Genomic DNA, 18,869 nt, shown 5'->3' on the forward strand with positions numbered 1-18,869 from the left:
GACCGGCGCACGCACGGCGCATGCACGAACACCCACACACGTACACACATGCACGAGCGCTCACGCAAACCGCTGTGCAGCCAAAGTAATGCGTTCGTCGACTGTTATACTTGCGTTTTCATGCACAGTGCACATTGCAAGACTTGTGCTCAGCAGTCAACTGTAGTATTGTTCACATCTGTGCCGCAAGTCTCATGCATGCAATATGTCAAGCAAAAGCGAAATGTTTGCGTTTGTGTCTGTATATTGAGGTGATCTTTAACGGAAATGACGGTTTGAGATGACTGTAAGTATCCAGGTGATTATTTTCATGAGGATTTGACCGTATTCGCTCAACGAAAGTGAAAGGAAAACTAATCACGTGATGGAAAAAAAAAAAAAAAATCGCGCTGCGCATGCGTACTGCCTCACGCTGAAGCATTGGGGCGAGGCACGAAGTGGGGGCGAGGCTGCGTGCGTCATTGAGAGATTCATCCGTGGGCTAGCAGCCGACAGCGATTCGGCTAAATTTCACCAAAATGTCTGCAGATGGAGCTAGCGGTGATGGCGGGACGAAGCAGCGATTTGAACTGTACATCAAGGTAAGCAGAATTTGTTCAGTCTGCTGTCCTTTGACTGATGTGTATGTGATTGTCACGTCGCATGTTGTCGGGAATGGCGGAGTTTCTTAAAAACGAAGACATTCCACGACTGCTCGTATTCAGCCTACTTTCGTGAACAGACGAGTCAAAAAGTGTGGGTCGGTCGTTTGAAGTACGTGTTTGCCGACAGGACAAGATTTCAGCCGTCTCAGTGAGCAGGCCTAGAAAATTGCTCAATAAACTAAAACTAATGTTCAAATGTTTGTCGCACTGATAAATAAGAACTTGTACAGAACACTTAATCAAAAAACATTAGTCAATCAATATCTTACGGAAGTTTACATGTTGTATCTTATTAACCACGTTGATTGCGGCCGCGCACGGTAGACCGTACAGTCAGAAATTAACAAGACCATTAGCCTGATTAAGTCAACGACATAAAAATACAAAAGCTGGTTTAAGGTCGACTTGGATGGAAACCACCAGATTTGCCCATTCCACCTTGAAAAAGGGCTTGGTGGTATGTGCATTACTCATAGATAAATCATAAGGGCGAACTGACGCATCAAGCAGCAGGCCAGGAAGTTATTTTGTTTTCAGCATTTTTTCGATTCTCAATTACTTTCATTTGTTCATGATTTTCAATATCTCGCTCTGTGTGTGTGTGTGTGTGTGTGTGTGTGTGTGTAATTGTACAACATTATGTGAGTGTGAGTGAGTGTGCGGCAATAGGTGTATGTGTGTACAATGTGTGTGTGATTGTGTGCATTCATGTGTGTCGGTACAAAGTGTATGTCAGTTGTCACTGTGTGCCTATTTCCACAAGAGCATCTCTGCATTCATGAATGCACATCAATAATGAAATCAGTTTTAAGAGTTTTTAGAAGTATTCAGAGGGAAATTTAATTTTTAGGTAATTCATTTTATTCTTCTTTAAACTCAAAAGAGACCAGTAAAAAATGGACCTATGCTCTCAGATTAAAGTGCAGCCAGAAGTCATGTTCTCAATACAATAGCTTGTAGGTCTTCATGTGTTATTCATTGTTGATAAGGCAGTTGTTTCCTTTTTTTTTAAAGCAAAAAAGCAAAGAACTAATGTAGATGAGATTGCATTGTCTGGTGGGTTGGAAAGAGTTTGTGATATATAATTGATTAATTGCAGTTTACTAATTTGTGTTAAATACAAGATTGTGGCATGTTAGACAAACTCAGACTCAGTGTGCTCAGTTCAGTAATTTTTTGCTTGATGTCAGTAAGTACTTTTTATTAAAGTATCACATTCAGATGGGTTTTGTTAGTACCAGGTACGTGACATGGGAGAGAGTTGAAGGTCATTGGGGGCAAAAGGTTAGTTTGTTGGGTGATGGAAGGGGGATAAGAAAAGGACTGGATGAGCTCAGTGTGTAAATTTATGTTTTACATATAGCTAAAAGCAAAAAAAACTGATCCATGTTTTTATTGGCAACAAAACTTGTATGTGATCTTTTATGTCTTGTACTTTGTAGTTGTCCAGCATGCAGGATCTCTCATGTCTTTTGTAAAGTCTCTGTTTCTGATTAGAATCACTGTGTACAGTTTATTGCCAGATCAATACATACACTTATTTTATTCATGATGATAAGACTTAAGTGAAGAGATTTGCAGATGTCGTAAAACTAAAAGGTCATATGTGAAGAATTTTTATGTATCCAGTCATGAAGCTTGAAAGTCTTCAGCTACACTCACTGTGAACATGTGCAAAACAAGAAAAACCCAAAACATTATCGCTACTTGTGTGTGCCTACTGGCAGTGAGATCTGTACATTGTATACTTAGGGGTCTTATTCAAACAAGCGTATGAAAGCAAACAGCCACACACATGGTTTGAAGATGTGCCATTGTAGATGATGAATCCTGTACACACGTTAACACACACAGCAAAAGGGCTGAGCCGGTGAAGAAGTACTCTTGCATTTTAAACAGATTGTGAAGCAGTGTGGAGGCAGCTATGCAGGCCATGGGTGCCTGCTGTAAGTGTAAGCCTGCCACCATACAGTATGAATAGGCAGCCATAAATGGGGAGGGTGTCCTTTGCCAAGGCTTGACAAATGTCTGACACTGTGGAGAGGAAAGAGGTGGAGGAGGAAGGGATAGATATATGTGGGAAGGAAGAAAGGTGGAGGGTGACTAACAATACGTAGGGGGGTGATAATGAGGAGGGGGCAGAAAGAAGAGCCAGGTTTGTCACACACACAGTCACCCCCCCACACCCACCCCTTTAGAAGCTATGGTGGGGTAGGGAGCAGAGGGGGGAATTAGAGGAGGGAGGGGTGTGGAGCATGTGAATTGGGGTTCAAGGAGTCCCCTGTAGCCTGCAGGTAAGGTGAGGAGATAGTGACTGATAGTTTGCTGCACTGTATTTCCTCACTGCGCAGTGGGATCTCAGTGGGGCTCCTTGTGCACGTGTGCAAACACCACTTGGTGATACATTGTGTGGACATAGGCTGTTTAGTCTGTCTACCTCTCAGTCTTATGTCTTCAGGCTTAATACACAGAGGCATGCATATATGCACATTATGCACTTGCACCCCCCCCCCCACCACCCCCCCTTTACCCCCCCCTACCGCCCCAATCACTGTATGTATGTTAAGAATGCCTTCTGCGCAATTCCACTGACACACTCTTGTTTGTCTCCTACCAGTGCAAAACATTCATGTGCATGCACACGGATGCACACACACACACGCATGCATACACACACACACACACACACACACACACACACACACACAATTATGCACATGTACATGCACACAGACAGACATACACACACGTGTGCGCATGCCCAAACACACACACACAGTGACACACACTCACATAACAAATGACACACACACACATACCCATACATACATGGTCCTGAAGACTGTTTGTAAATGTAATGTAAATTGTAAGACTATTTAAAGTCTGTATTGTTGAAAATTTAGTTTTCATAATGATGTAAATGTACAACAAGTACACATCTTTCAAACAGTGTACACACAGAAATGCATGCATGAATGCACACAAAAAGAGAGGGGAGAAGAAAAGAAAAACATGGATGTGTACACTCCAGGGCTCCAGGGTTCATATGGTATTTTCTATACACTGACAGATTGTGGATTGTGATGTATCTTTATGTATTATTATACTATTTTGCGCATGTGTGTGTGTGCGTGCGCGCGCGCACACACACACACGCACACACACACACACACACACAAGCACACATGCGCGTGCACACACACACACACACACACACACACACACACACACACACACACACACACACACACCATTGCTCAGTTCTGCATTGTGCATTTTGTTAATGTTAGGAAATATTTTGCCTGTTTGGGCACTTTTGGGATTTAAAGCACATATATATACCTCCTGGGACTACAGGGCTGTCATGCCCATACAGAGCAAACAGAACAAATATGCATGTATGAAAGCACTTGAGATTTTTCAAGCAAAATGGCTCAAGGCATTTTAATATATTTAGGCATTTCTTGCTTATTTAAATTTCTAATGTAAAGTTCATGCCAGTTTAACTCAGCTGTGAAACTGAAAGATTTTTAACCAGTTACTGAGAACTTTAGCAGATGTTTTCCCTACAGTTAGTAAATAAATTAGGTTATCTATGCATGTATTGAAGATATTTCTCAATTTGGCAAAGTTCACATTACATAATTGTCTATGTATTGTCTACATAAGAAGAAAATTGACAGATGCTTGTCAGAGGAGGTGTATTCCATCCCCATGACTGGTTATGCCTCCCAGCAGTAAACTTCAAATTCACCACATTCTTCAGCATAGAGTCTGTGCTCCAAGTCTGTATCCCCATTCTTTTTTTTTGTCTTCTTTTCTTTGTTGCATGACATAACCTGAATGATCACATCTCTCTCTCTCTCTCTGCCTCAGTTTGATCCATCTGTCATTAGCAGAGAAAAGAGCCTGTGTGGAAAGAAGAACGAAATTCTTTTGACATCACATTTTCTACCCTTTCTTCCTGCTAGCTACATTCCTTACATGTTCACTTTGAAAACAAACTTGTAATGATAATGGAAAAGACTTAAATCTCCCTTTTCTCTCCAGGCTCCTTTCAGACCCCACTCACTTTTCTGTCTCTTGATTTTTGTTGTTGTTTTTAAACACTCATGTAAGGTGTATATAGGTACTTAAACAAGTTTGCATTATATTCCTTATCTCTGCTAAGTGTACTGTTTGAATCAACTTTTGTATTGTATTGATGCAGGATTTTGGTTCTTGTGTGCAGACATAAAAGTCTATGTTACAAAATGTCATTTGTTTCAGTTGTCTGTAAATCTGTCTGTGTGATACATATATGTAGGATCTTTGTGTGTTGGTGGTAAACTTTAACTAATTCATTTTCACTTGGAATACTTTGTCAACACCGAATTAAGCTTAGAAATAGAAGGGAAAAAAATCTAGACATTCCATTTACATGGGTGTAACTGTAAGTTATGGTTTAAGCCATGTTTTCCAGTCTTGAACATTTTATTTCACTTGCCTCAACACACAACTGTTTCTTGTTCCTCATGGTTATCATCTTTTAACTTGTATACATGTGCATTACCCTTTTTCTTTTTTTTTTCTTTTTTTTAGCCCCATCTGCATGCAAGATCTTGGAGCAGTTGCATCACTCTTTTTTCTTCTTTTTTTTAAGTGCCCTGTACATGTCTTTATCGTGCCCCCTCCCCTGCCCCCGCATCCCCGCCCCCCAAAAAAAACAACAACAACAACAAAACAAAACAAACATAACAAAACAAAAACAAACAAACCAGAAACAAAAGCAAAACAAAAAATTTTAATAAGAAAAAAAGAGAAAAATCCTTATGACTAATTCACTCCCTCTTTCAGGCACTGACAGTATGGTGCACATTCGTGTGTTTCTTCTCATGTGTGTCTATGCGTGTGCATGTGTGTGTATGCGTTGTCTGCGACAAGTGTGTTATATGTTATTACTGTGCATTTGAAAAGATGTATGCCAAGAAAAAATATTTATAGAGATTAAGCAACTGGTTGAACCTGATGAGCAAGTAGAAGTTTGCATACCCCAAAAGGGAAGGTGAGGAAAAGAGCTGAATTATGAGTGTAGAGCCATATCTTTTTTTCTTTTTTTTCAACCCGCGTGAAAGGTGATATGGAAAGGCCTTGAGAGAGAGTTTGTGTGTCACCCAGTGTTCAGTATCATGTTTGTTCACGGCAAATGGTAAGCCTTGCAAATTCAGCTTTGAGAAACATGAAAAAATCACACCGTTGGGTTGGGTTGAACACTTTGTTTGTTCTTTTAAACTTTTTTTTTTGTTTTGTTTTTGTTAGGTGTGTACAGCTTTACTGGAATTCTTTTAACATTAAAAGGCATTAATGATAATGAAAGCAGTGCTTAACTGGGAATTAGGATAAAACAAAATGTGTAGACCTAAAAATATAAAATGTTATGGATGAAGGAAAAAAACAAGTACATAACCAGGCATGCACATGCACACACACTCATTCTCTCTCTCACACACTCACACACAAAACACACATACAAGCATGCATTCATGTACATGTACACTTACAATTACACACTCTTATACTCCGTGCTTTGTCAGTTTGTGCCACATGTATGTGTGCATACACACATGTATGTATACACACACATAAGAAAGAAAAGTTTATTTTTGTGCATCAGCAGTCTAGTTGGAATCATAACAACTCTTTAGCACTAAGAATAAGATGTGAAATCTTAAGTAAAATACTACCTAAAAAAAACAGGTGCAAGGCCATCACACCATCAATCACATTTATATTCCAAACTCTGCCTTTTTGAAGTTTTTCAGCCATCCGACATTCACAAGAAGATGAAAGGGTCATGCCCTATGAAACTTTGACTCTTTTCTGTGAGTCTGAAGCTTTCATTGATATACAAAACTGGGGACTCATCCAGGCCTCAGCCATCGACAAGGAGACAAAAGGGTCATGCCCAATTAGACTTTTGTTCCAACAGTGGCATTCACATCCAAAACTCGGGGTGTTCAGGCTAAAGCCATCGACAAAGAGACAAAAGGGTCATGCCCAGTTAGACTTTAACTCCAACAGTGGCATTCACATCCAAAACTGGGGGTGTTCAGGATCGTTCAGGATAAAGCCATCAACAAGGAGACAAAAGGGTCATGCCCAATTAGACTTTTACTCCCAACAGTGGCATTCACATCCAAAACTGGGTTTGTTCAGGATAGTTCAGGATAAAGCCATCAACAAGGAGACAAAAGGGTCATGCCCAATTAAACATTAACTCTGTCGCATTCATATCCAAACTGGGGACTGTTTAAGGCTCCGGCCATTGACAAGGAGGTGAACGGGTCTTGTCCAATCAAACTTAAACTCTTCAACTGTGGCGTTCGTATCCAAAGCTGGGGCTGTTTCAGGCTTCAGCCATTCACAAGGAGGTTATAGGGTCCTGCCTTGTCAAACTTTTGACTCTTTAATGTAAGTGAGTATGAGGCTTTCATTCAGTTAAACTTGTTGCATTCATGTATATATGATATCCAAACCTAGGCTGTTTCAGGCATCAGCCACAAGAAGATATAAGGGTCATGCCCAATCAAACTTAACTACAGCATTCATAACCGAAACTGGGGACTGTTTCAGGCGTCGGCCATCGACAAGGAGACGAAAGGGTCGTGCCCCATCTGCCAGCACTGGTTCATGATCACCTGCTTGCTGGGGGAGAACCAGGACAACATTGACTTCAAGGTGTACACGGTGCAGGCCGACTGTCCCCCCAAGAACTTTGGGGTGGACCAGGGCTGGAGCAAGAAGTTCCCTGTGGTCATGGTGCTGGAGGGGCGGGACAAGCGTGGCCAGGACCTGACGGGCACCAAGTACGACACCTTTGAGGAGCTGGAGCTGTTCTTCGAGAGCATCAACGTCAAGTGCCCAGAGCTGAAGCGCAAGAACGCCCCCAACGTGGCCGCCATGCAGGCTGTGGAGGATGTCTACAATGTGAGTACACTTAGTTTTCACTTTGGCGTCACAACTCTACAATGTGAGTTACACTTACAGCTTTTTCACTTTGAATGGTGGTGTCAGATGGGTGCGATAGCCGAGTGGTTAAAGTGTTGGACTTTCAATCTGAGGGTCCCAGGTTCAAATCTCGGTGACGGCGCCTGGTGGGTAAAGGCTGCAGATTTTTCCAATCTCCCAGGTGAAGATATGTGCAGACCTGCTTGTGCCAGAACCCCCTCTCTGTGAAAATGCAAGCAGATCAAATATACACATTAAATCTGTAAACTATGTCGGCATTCGGTGGGTTATGGAAACAAGAAAATACCCAGCATGCATACCTCCAAAAACGGAGTATAGCTGCCTACATGGCGGTGTAAAATTGTCGTAAAAGCCCACTCGTGAACATACAAGTGAACATGGGAGTTGCAGCCCATGAACAGAGAAGAAGGTGGTGTCAGAGCATGCAGACTTTCACATATGCCACACCACATCTGCTGATCAAAAAAAAAAAAAAAAAAAGTATTGTGCAGTGTGAATGACGGCACTGGCTGTTGTCTGGCTGGATTCATACAGATTTTTTAAGTATGTTATTTTATATTATTTTATGATTGCAACAGCAGCCAAAAAAAAATGCATTTTTTTTATATCCTTGAAAGTATTTTGATGAGGATACAAGTTTTTTTGTATTATTTGGTTGGTTGGGTTTTTTTGTTCTTTATTTACTTGAAAATAATTCTGGTGATTATTGATAAAGCACAGCAAGAAAATATTCCACTTGATTTCAATTTTAAAAGGCAAATATGGACTGAAACAAACAAACAAACAACAACAGCAACAACAACAAAAATCCCAATCCTTAGAATTAATGATCTTTCCCACTGAAATATCAGTGTTAACACAGGCTGTTTTATTTCAGGGGAACAAGCTGACACTCGCAGTACCATACTCTCATCTGTGTTCCTGACGCAGGTTCCTGATACAGTCATTTTAGATATTTGGCCTTTGGTGTTTTGAAGTTGTCTTTTCATTTTCATGTTTTAAAGTTTCAAAAACCTGTTTGGCTGTAAGGGTTTGTTTATTGTTAGCTTGTTTGGGAGCTGAGCCCTTGTTACTAGATCTGCATACTGGAGATGGGGATTTTTTTATTTTTAATTTTTATTTTTTTCAATGCTGGCCAAGGTCTGTTGATCTTTTCAGGATTCTGGGCAAATCTGTTTGCTGTTCAGGGGGACAGTCAGTGGATAAGTAGAGATTGATGATGTTTATTTTATTTTATTTTTTTAAACCAGTGAATCATGTTCCTTGTAAGTGAAGATTGAACAGAGCTTGTCTGTTGCATTGTTAGGAGTTAGGGGACAGTGTTGTATCCATGGCTCCAGGTCTCAGGAGCTGTGATGGGGTGTTGGTTTGTTAGGGGACAGTGTTGTATCCATGGCTCCAGGTCTCAGGAGCTGTGATGGAGTGTTGGTTTGTTTCAGGCCTTCAACGCTTCTTTATCTGCCGGCTCCCCGAACAAGCGACTGTCGTCCTCCCTGAAGAAGATCAATGACTTTTTGGAGAGTGATGATGAGAACAAGTACCTGGTGGATGACGTCCTGTCCTTTGCCGATTGCTATCTGCTGCCTCGCTTGCAACACATACGGGTCGCTGGCAAGGTAGGTTTCATATCAGTGTGTTGGCCAAGTGGTAACTTGTCCTGCCATGGAAGCAAGAGAATCTGAGCGTATAGGATCAGATCCCACACTCGGCAGTATTTTCTCTCCCTCCAACAGACCTTGAGTGGTGGTGGTCTACACGCAAAGTCATTGTGACGATATACTGAGGTCTTGTTTGTTGCATGCGCTTCGTGCACATAACAGAATCCAAGGCAACAAAGGGTTGTCCCTGGCAAAATTGTTTAGAAAAAAATCCATTTTGATAGGAAAACGAATACACTTGCAGACAGAAGAAAAAAAGATGAAAAGGTGGTGCTGCACTGTAGCAATGCCCTCTCCCTGCGGAGAGCAGCCTGAATTTCACACAGAGAAACCTGTTGTTATAAAAGAGTAATACTACAATACAGTACAATACCATACAGTACAATACAATACAATACAATATGATCAACATATTTCCACCACCCGGAGCTTCTGATCAGTTAAAAAGCCTTGTGGTTCCAAGAACTCTTTTACCTAGAAGTCCTGTAGGAAAAGGGAAACAAGTCTTGCAGACAATCCTAGCATCAGACTTCAGCTCAGATACATAGTTCCCATGGTTTTTGATTATTCTAGAAAATTTTAGGGTTATCCAGGACCTCTTGAATTTGATGTGTGTCCTTTCAATCTTCAAAGCTCCATGGACGTCATTTTATGCTTGATCAGTGGCCCTACTTCCTTACCTCTCTGACTGTCCAGTGTACCTCTTTCAGTTATGTGTGTGTGTCTGTAGTTGTATCTTTGGTAAACCTTAACTCACTCGGGACGACAAGTTTTCTCCCTTGCTTTTCCCCACAGATGGCCCATTTGTAAGGGTTTGGAAAAAAAATTACAAAAAATTCAAAATACTGTGTAAGAAAATGAAACTTTCAGAACTGGTTTATTACGTATTGAGCTATTACATATAACAAAATCAAATTTCTCATCTTATTTTTACAGTTTTGCCATATGTAGAAAATACTGCCAATTTATCACCCCAAATCACCATACCCATGCTTGCTTTCTGCATTAAATTCGCGTTCTTCTTCATCATCATCCACCTCTTCAGTGTCCGACCCTTCAGTTTGTAGCATTTCAAGTACTTCGGCAACCCTAAAACGTTGCCGTCACTGCCTTGTTCTCTTCACAACATTCTGAGAAGAGCCCGCTTTGCTAACAGGCTGGCACACGAGCAGACGACCGGTCAGTGACTTTGTCAGTGTGTGTGCGAGACAGGCCACACATCCCAGGCTGACCAATCATACTCTTCGCTTGTGGAGTGACCCAGAATAGCGCACTCTGCTTGGCTAATCACAAAATCACGTGTACAGCGCATGATGGAATTTTACTTTCGGAGAATGCTATTCCATTCCTTCGTCCGAATCCGAATACGTTTTGTGTAGGAATGCGTGAGCATTCCTTCGTCCGGAGAGAGTTAACATATGCTTTTCAGCAGCAATAACAAGAAGCAGAGGGAGTGAACTTGGCAGGGTGATATTCATTGATAAAACTGATTTGGCTATCACCTTTGTGAACACTCTTCTTATCAGTCAAATGAAAGTTGTTGTTTTTTCAACAATTATTCTATATGATAATATTCCTAGTATATTTGTTTGTATATGATCCTTCACTAGTCACAAAAAATGAATATTGTTGGGGGTAATTCAACTGTTTCAATCCAGAGACGCATGAATGACCAGAACTGTGATTCTCTTTTCTCCTCCTCCCCCCCCTCCCCCGGCTGTAACTCTTAAGTTAAGGTAAAGTTCATTGATTTATTAGGAGAATCAAGGTTTGCCTTTCTTTTTCCATGATGCTGATATGAAGTGATGATTGTTACGTTTGGTAGATGAATTGAATGTCTTTATCTAATACCTTGCATTTCTTGTCTTATATATGTATGTATGTATGTATGTATATGTATGTATGTATGTGTGTATGTATCCATCCCTTGTGACCCTAGTAAACTTGGTAACAAAGACACATTCTGTTCTGTTCTATTCTATTGAACTCTCTACCAGGAATACCTGGACTACGACATCCCGGCAGAGCACACCTACATCTGGAAGTACCTGGCGGACGCCTACCAGACAGAAGCCTTCCGGTCCACCATGCCGTCTGACCAGGACATCGTGTTCCACTATGAGAAGAAGGCGCGCAACGCTATGCAGCGCCAGAAGCGGCGGCCCCGCCCCACCCTGCAGAACTTCACCTACACCCTGGACATCCCCCAGGACATCGCCGACATGCTGGCCGGATCGGCCGTCGCCGGGGCCAATGGGGACGTCAGTGAGCCCCCTGCCCCCCCCATGGATGACGTGGCTGTGTGTCCCCCCATGGAGCAGTTCCATGCCCCCCCTCCCCCCGACAACAATGTGGCCGTGTGTCCGCCCATGCCCATGGCCGACGAGCCCCCTGCCCCTGTGGTGGAGTACGACCCTGTGCCTCCTCCTGACGCGGCGGTCTGCCCCCCCATGCCCATAGCCGATGAGCCCCCTGGCCCCATGGAGGAGGAGGAACACCAACCCCCACCTCCCCCCGATGTGGCCATATGCCCCCCCATGCCCCCTGCGGATGAGATGTCTGTCAGCCCAGCCCCTGCCCCCACGGAGGAGATGGCAGGTGTGAACATTTCTGCAGAAGATGGTGTGGCTGACCAGGAAGAGGTGGTGGTGCGTGCTGAAGTGGAGAATGTGGCGTCCGCCCCTGTGGCTGACCAGGGAGAGGGGGTGGAGGAGGTCAGTGCTGAGGCCGCTCCCACACTGCAGGAACTGGCTGAGGATGTCGTCACGGCTGACCATGCTGAGGTGGTCAACGCCCCTGCCCCCGATGGGGACGTCAACGATGTGGATGCCACTGCTGCCATCGAAGGCCAGATAAAGGATGGTGGCGTTGATGATGTGAACGCCGCTGGTGACAGGGATGGGGGTGATGATGCCGTTGTTGTCAGCGCCAGCGATGATGTTGTCGTCACTGCTCACTCTGAGGGTGGTGTTGCAGTGAGTGATGACACGGTCGGTGGTGGTGTTGTGAAGGTGGAGGTGGGCAATGGGGATGTGGTGAAGGACAGCGTCATCACTGCTGACCAGGCAGTGGTGGCCAACGTGGAGTGATTCATTTAGTTTGAAAATGATGTTGTCACTGTTGACTTGTATTACAGGCATGAAGAATGTCGCTTTGTTGTTGCAAAACGTTTTCCACTTTGCTTTGTCTCTCTTTCATCTGTCTTTTGTCTTTTTTCGTCACTGAGGATGGTGATGATAATGCAAGAAACATTGAAAAACAGAAGGATCTAATGTTTGCTGTTACTATACGTCTTTTTGGGTTAAAAGTTTGTAAAACTGCAAAGAAGAAATGAAATTGTAAAGAAAACAGTCCTTACCAACTCCCCCCTCCACACACTCTTACTCCTCATTAGTTTCAGCATTTTGGGAAACAAAATGAGGGATGTTAGAGAATTCAGTGATGCTGACTGGGAAGGGGGCCACTCATGCATGATATAGATAAAAGATTTTTTTGTTTTTTTTTGTTTTTTGATTGAACAAACACTGCAGTGTGATTGCTTTTTGTTTCAGGTTTGTAAAATTGTGGAAAATGAACAGGATTTTTGTTGAATACCTCATCAGAGAGAGTGAACTGAATCACTGGTCAAAACACTGGATGAAGTTTGTTTACCTCATCCAGATAAACACTCTTTCTCTTCTTCCCATCCACCCCCAACCCCCAACACATACGCTCTGTTAAGTCTTAGGACGCCAAGTTTTGTGTCAGAACTGTGAATGTAACCGACTTACCGATGGACGTGAACGTTTAGTGTTTGATCCACAGTTAGTCTGTCGGTCAGCTTTTTCAGTTAATGTTAGGATGAGAACTACCTGGAATGTACAGACCAGGATCCTGAAAATAATGGTAAAGAAGACAGCTGAGAACTCTGTTGATCATCACTATCTCATTATTGAAGTGTTTACTTCGTTTTTGTTTTGCATGAGTAATAACTTAGATAAGCCAAACTTTGCAGTCTGATTTTAGATGCAAAGCTCTGAGTTTGTGCCTATATATTTGAAGCTTTTTTTTTTTTTTGAAAAGTGTTGTGCATAACTATTACAATAAAAGAAGAGAATAACATCTGGGAGGACCAGGGGTAGAGGAGTAATTAAAGGGAGAGAAGCATGAAGCAAGTCCTATCTATATGTGTGCATTACCGCTAAAAACTGGACATGTCTGTCTTCACTGGCTGCTGTGCCATTTTCAGAGAATAGTGTCAATGAGATGGTCTTACCCTGCCCTTTGACTTGGCATCTTTTACTTTTTATTGTGCTAGTGTTTGTGAGAGAGAGAGAGAGAAAAAAACAACAACTATTCACTGCTGGCATGCAGAGTTTATCACCAAATTTTGTTTATGGTCCACTTATTTTCTGTGCGAATGGGTTTATTTTTTTACTCTCTTTGGCAAGTTTTGATGAAAATGACTGAAGGTTTTCAACAAGAGATTGGTGTCAAATGTCTTTGAAGGTCTTCTGTTGTTAAATGACTGCAAAAACTTTAGGAAGCTTAAGTGTTTTTTCAGAATGTGGATGGTTCAGTGCCTCGGATTTGGAATCCGATCCTGTTATTTGTCATTAGTGAAGTAAGTTTTCATTCTTCCACTTTATTCTGTTTGTTTGATATTTATAAATATCTCTTCATTTTATGTTTGTACTTTTCATTTACTTTTATGTTGATTTACTTTTTTTTTTTAACATATTTATGTATATATTTACACATTTTTACCATTTTATAAACAAAGATTTTGTCATGATGGGGAGATATATTTCCCAGTTATCAATGTACACAAAGTTATGTTATTCTTATTATTAACTCATAACAGCAAAAAAAAAAAAAAAAGAAACAAAAACAACAACAAAGCCATAGTACTGCCTGTGATGACCATATCATCAGCTTTGTGGAAGGGTCTGCGTTCAGTGATGAATGTGCTGTGGTGCGAGTGCAGGGAGAGCGAGCATTGTGAGCAAGGCATGACAGAGAACATCATCACACACTCCCCCACCAACTTCCCCAGGCCTGTGCTGACACTTCAGTAGGTATGTGCTGTCATGCATTGTCATAGGCGTGCCCCTTTTTCCCATGTGCGCTGCTGTTTCATAAAGTTCACCCCACTACCCACTTTCATGACTCTCTGGTGGTCAGGGTGCAAGCCCCGTTTTGGCATGGTTATGTGTCCTTGGGAAGGGTACTTTACTTCAGATGTTCCTGACATAGGTTGGGAGAGGTTAAAACAGCGGAATTAGAGGGCTGGGCTCTGCCATCCTGTGCCAAACTGTGGACAGAGGACTGGGCTCTGCCATCCTGTGCCAAACTGTGGACACAGTGGATACAAATTCACTGCCCGTATGTCTGTGGAAGGTTATGGGACCCCTTTTACTTGAACCTGTGAAGTCTACGGGGAAAAAACATGTGTTCCACAAGTGCTGCAACTGGTATAGATTTGGATCATTACAGATAAATTTCATCAATGGTTAAACACTTCTAAGAAATGCAGAGCTCTGGAAATGTTCCTTTTGACTTTTTTGAGTCTTCCCTTTGGTGAGACCCTACTCATTTTAATAGACTGGCCTGAAAACTGAATGTGAGTAATCTGAACTTGTGTGTATATGTACATGTGAGAGAGAAAAAAGAAAAGAAAAGAAAAAGAGCAGAGATAATGCTTGAGATAGAACAAGTGCTTTTTTGTGCATATTTTTGTTTCTGCATTAAAAAAAAAAAAATTGTATTCATTGGAGATCAGAAAGTTTTCTTTTAATTTTTTTTCTTGAGCCCTGTGGCTTTTGAGTTGCCATGGTGTGTTGCCATTATTACAGCATCCGTTATATTTACAATAATGAATTTTGTGATAGATCTCTCTGAACACAGCTTCCCGTAAATTTGTTAATGTTACACTGATCTGAGTACTGCTGACAAAAAGCAGATTGTACTTAAGTGCACTTGAATTATTCTGTAACCTCTTTTGAAGCAAATCATGCCTGTTATAAAGTGACCAATTTGGGATGTTTTGCTTGTTTTTCTCTGATTTTTAAGAATATTTAAGAATGCTACAGTGATTGTGTGTGTGTGTGTCTGTGTGTAGTTTTGTTAATATAATGGACATATTTCTAATTTACCCATGATTTACAGGTTTAAAGGGAGGGAAGAAGGAAGAACATATAAGAGTAAGGAAGAGAATCTTTCTTTGTAATTTGTGATGAATTTATTATTTTATTACTATTGTTGCTTATGGTGGAATTATCAATTATATTTAACTGGGGGAATAAGGGCTTTGAACTCACTGAAGCCACTTTTTTCTCCCAAATTTTGAAGATGTTCACTGTTCAAGAACATATCTTTGTTCATTCTGTACCTCTCTGTTGTGGTACAAGGTTTATACGAAATGGGAGCATAACAAAAACAAAACAAAAAAAAAATTGTGATTTGACTGTGTCAAGATTTCTTTGTGTGCTTTGCATTTTTGTTTATGTTGACATTTTTATGTCCCTTATTATATTAGTTATATCAGGATTATGATTTTTATTAAGACATAGACAAAATTGGACATAACTACACAGGAAGTGAAGAACAGCGGCCCCTCTCCCTTTCATATGTGCATGCTTGTGTGTGTGTGTGTGTGTGAATGTGAATTAATGCACATGAATGAAACTGTGTACATTTTGTCTGTTACGAAGAAATTATGCAGTCATAAACAGTGAGCCAGTGTTTTTTTGGCATTGTTTTTTGTTGTTGTTTTTTTCAACACAATTTTGTTACAATGTTATTGCATGACACCCCAAATGCCTTGCATTAAGTTGATCTGGATGATGTCTTGTCTTTGTTTATCAGTGGAAAAAGAAATTGGTGAAGACAGCAGTATATATTTCAGTGGGTTGTGTACTTTTGACATGTGTTTTTGTGCTATATTTTGTTTCTTGTTTTCCATCCTACTTAGAACTGTGTTAGTATCTTTTTTTATATATCAAAACTTGCTTCATATGGTTGTTGATAGTTTATGCATACTTTTCCTGCTTGCAATCTTTTTGAAATTTTGATGAAAGATGTGAGACAGTGTTACATAAAGTAGTATATTTTTGTTATCTTTGTATCAGTTAGTTTGTATTCACTGAAAATTTAAATTCAGTTTGTTTTGGAAAATAGCCATATGCAAACATATCAAATGACTCGTTTTGTTTGGGGAACAAAAAAAGAAAAGGGGAGCAAAAGAATATTTTCATATTGTTGAAATAAAAGAAAAACAATTACACAAATCTACTTTGAATATTGACATGCTATTCTGTAAACAGCAGACTTGAATATACATCTTGCCATGTATCACAGAATCATATAACCGCAAACGGACTGGATGAATAAATTTTTTTTTATAAAAATTATTTCTGTGTGGCAAATGTGAATGAAAATTGTCTCCCTTCACTCTTGCTCCGTCAGCATCATTTACAGTGCAGTCACGTCTAATCTACACAGTATATAGACATGGTTCACAAAAATAAAGGACCACTTGGGAACTTGCAGTTTTTTTCCTTTGGCGATATGATGCTGAATATTTAGTAGACAGATGTTTGCAGCGAATATAATGAGCACTGCTCAAAACCAGACATGCTTTCTTACACTTGCACTTCTTTTTCTTTTTTCTTTCATTTTTTTGTGCAATGAAAAGCCGCAGCTATTGTTTATAAACCATGGCCATGGAATAAATAAAAAATGTGTGCTGAAACACTGGTTTTTCAGATGAATTTTCAAGTTGTTCTCGCTACACATGTGGCTGAAAACAGCTGTTTGTGTATTCAGTGAGAAGCCAGTAGTGTACCATATGCACCCTATTTTAATGAAATCATCTGTTAATTTTGAAAGTGTTTTATGAAAACATATCTGAAATTTACTCCTCCACTGGACCTTGATTGGTGGTCTGGGTGCTAGTATTTCAGATAAGATGATGTACTAGGGTCATGTATGGAACATGCACTTTGTGTATGTAAAAGAATTGAAAAAAGAGTGAATTGTGTTGTCCTTGGCAACATTCTGTAGAAAAATCCACTTTGATTTTGATAAACAAGTACTTTTGCTGACTGAAAAAAAAAAGAAGAAGAAAATGTGTGGTGCTGCACTGTGGTGCCACGCCCTCAAAGTTCACAGAGAGAAATCTGCCCAGACAAACAGAAATCTGATTCAACAGAACACAATACAACATAATACACACCATCAACAGGCACGTACATATCGTCTTCGATGCTGTGTTCCAAGAATGGTTCAACAAATTTCTCAAGGAGAGCCAAAACAGCAATCAAACAGAAAAGGAAAGGTGGAAGGCAGGAGTTGTGAGAAAACCCTTTCCTTAATGCTTGTCAAAACTACACAAGATGTGAAGATGCATGCATGAATCAGACGCCAGGCAGTGGAGTTTCCCCAGTGCGTATGCTGTAACTTGCGACACAGTTTGGCAGCAGCATCAACAACGAGTGCTTCAATGCTCAATAATTTATGTATACAACCACACACAAATTACATCAACTGCACCAACGTAGTTCTTGAATTTTTGTCGTCATTCCTAAGCTGATCAGTGTCAGACACTTCATGCTGTTGTCCAACATAACCCCCCCCCCCCCCCCCAAAAAAAAACACCAAACTCTGCAAGCATTTCAGCCAATTTCAAACCAAAACAAACATGCAAAAGCATTTCTGACTGGCTGTCACTGAAAATGAAATACAATATTCAACTTGCGTAAAACATTTTACATTTTAAAAAATGCCATCTTTCAACGAAGACATCATAAGAAATTAACATATTTTAGTACCAGCACATTATCATTCCACAATCGCTTGACCACAAATGTGAATGTCATTTGAAATAAAAATATCAAAAGCTTCCCTATTAAACTTTTCCATTCAAGCAATAGCAAAATCACTTTTTGGGGGGATAAGATAATTTTTTGTTGTTGTCTTTCCACAATATGTGCAATATGTATGGCTCTGCCATTTCCCCCCATCTTTTAGCAAAGACAGAGCAGTTGATTTATTATAGCACATTTTCTTCTTTGAGAACAACAATAATAATAATACGAATGGTGTCTGATACAATAATAAAGAAAGTTTATCAAATAACACTTTACCTCTTCAGCAAAAGCCATACTTGTATATTCATTCTTGTCTGTATAGTAATGTTATAATCCATTTAATAAAAAAAAATCACTGAAGACACAGCTGTATTATTTCTCAGTGTAAAAATTAATACACACAATAAAAACTTAACCAGTATAAATCTTCTACTTCCATTTCTTGCCATGTGAAATATTAGTCGTAAGAATGGCTGTATTTGTAAGATCTAAATCTCTCTCTCTCTCATGCTCTCTCTCTCTCCTCTCATGTACATATCTCAGAATGCATGTAAAAGGATGTACCATGGATAATTTAAGGAAAAACGTTTTGCTCAAAACAAGACAAATGCACAGTCATTTGAAAACACACACACATTCAAGTTTTGTGCCTTCAAAACAACTTGAGGTTCAGCACTATCGATAATGCAAAATGACATAAAAATGACTTT

General features: G+C 40.5%; 1 protein-coding gene across 1 annotated transcript; it reads left to right on the forward strand.

The window, feature by feature from the left end:
• The first annotated feature begins 421 nt into the window (after nt 1–421).
• Nucleotides 422–16,701, forward strand: LOC143297780 (uncharacterized). The gene is made up of 4 exons (XM_076610260.1): nt 422–581; nt 7,257–7,610; nt 9,092–9,268; nt 11,308–16,701. The coding sequence occupies exons 1-4, from the start codon at nt 519–521 to the stop codon at nt 12,397–12,399; spliced, it is 1,686 nt and encodes a 561-aa protein (XP_076466375.1). The 5' UTR covers nt 422–518; the 3' UTR covers nt 12,400–16,701.
• The last annotated feature ends 2,168 nt before the right edge of the window (nt 16,702–18,869 follow it).

Source organism: Babylonia areolata, chromosome 23, assembly GCF_041734735.1.
Source record: "Babylonia areolata isolate BAREFJ2019XMU chromosome 23, ASM4173473v1, whole genome shotgun sequence".
Taxonomy (NCBI): domain Eukaryota; kingdom Metazoa; phylum Mollusca; class Gastropoda; order Neogastropoda; family Buccinidae; genus Babylonia; species Babylonia areolata.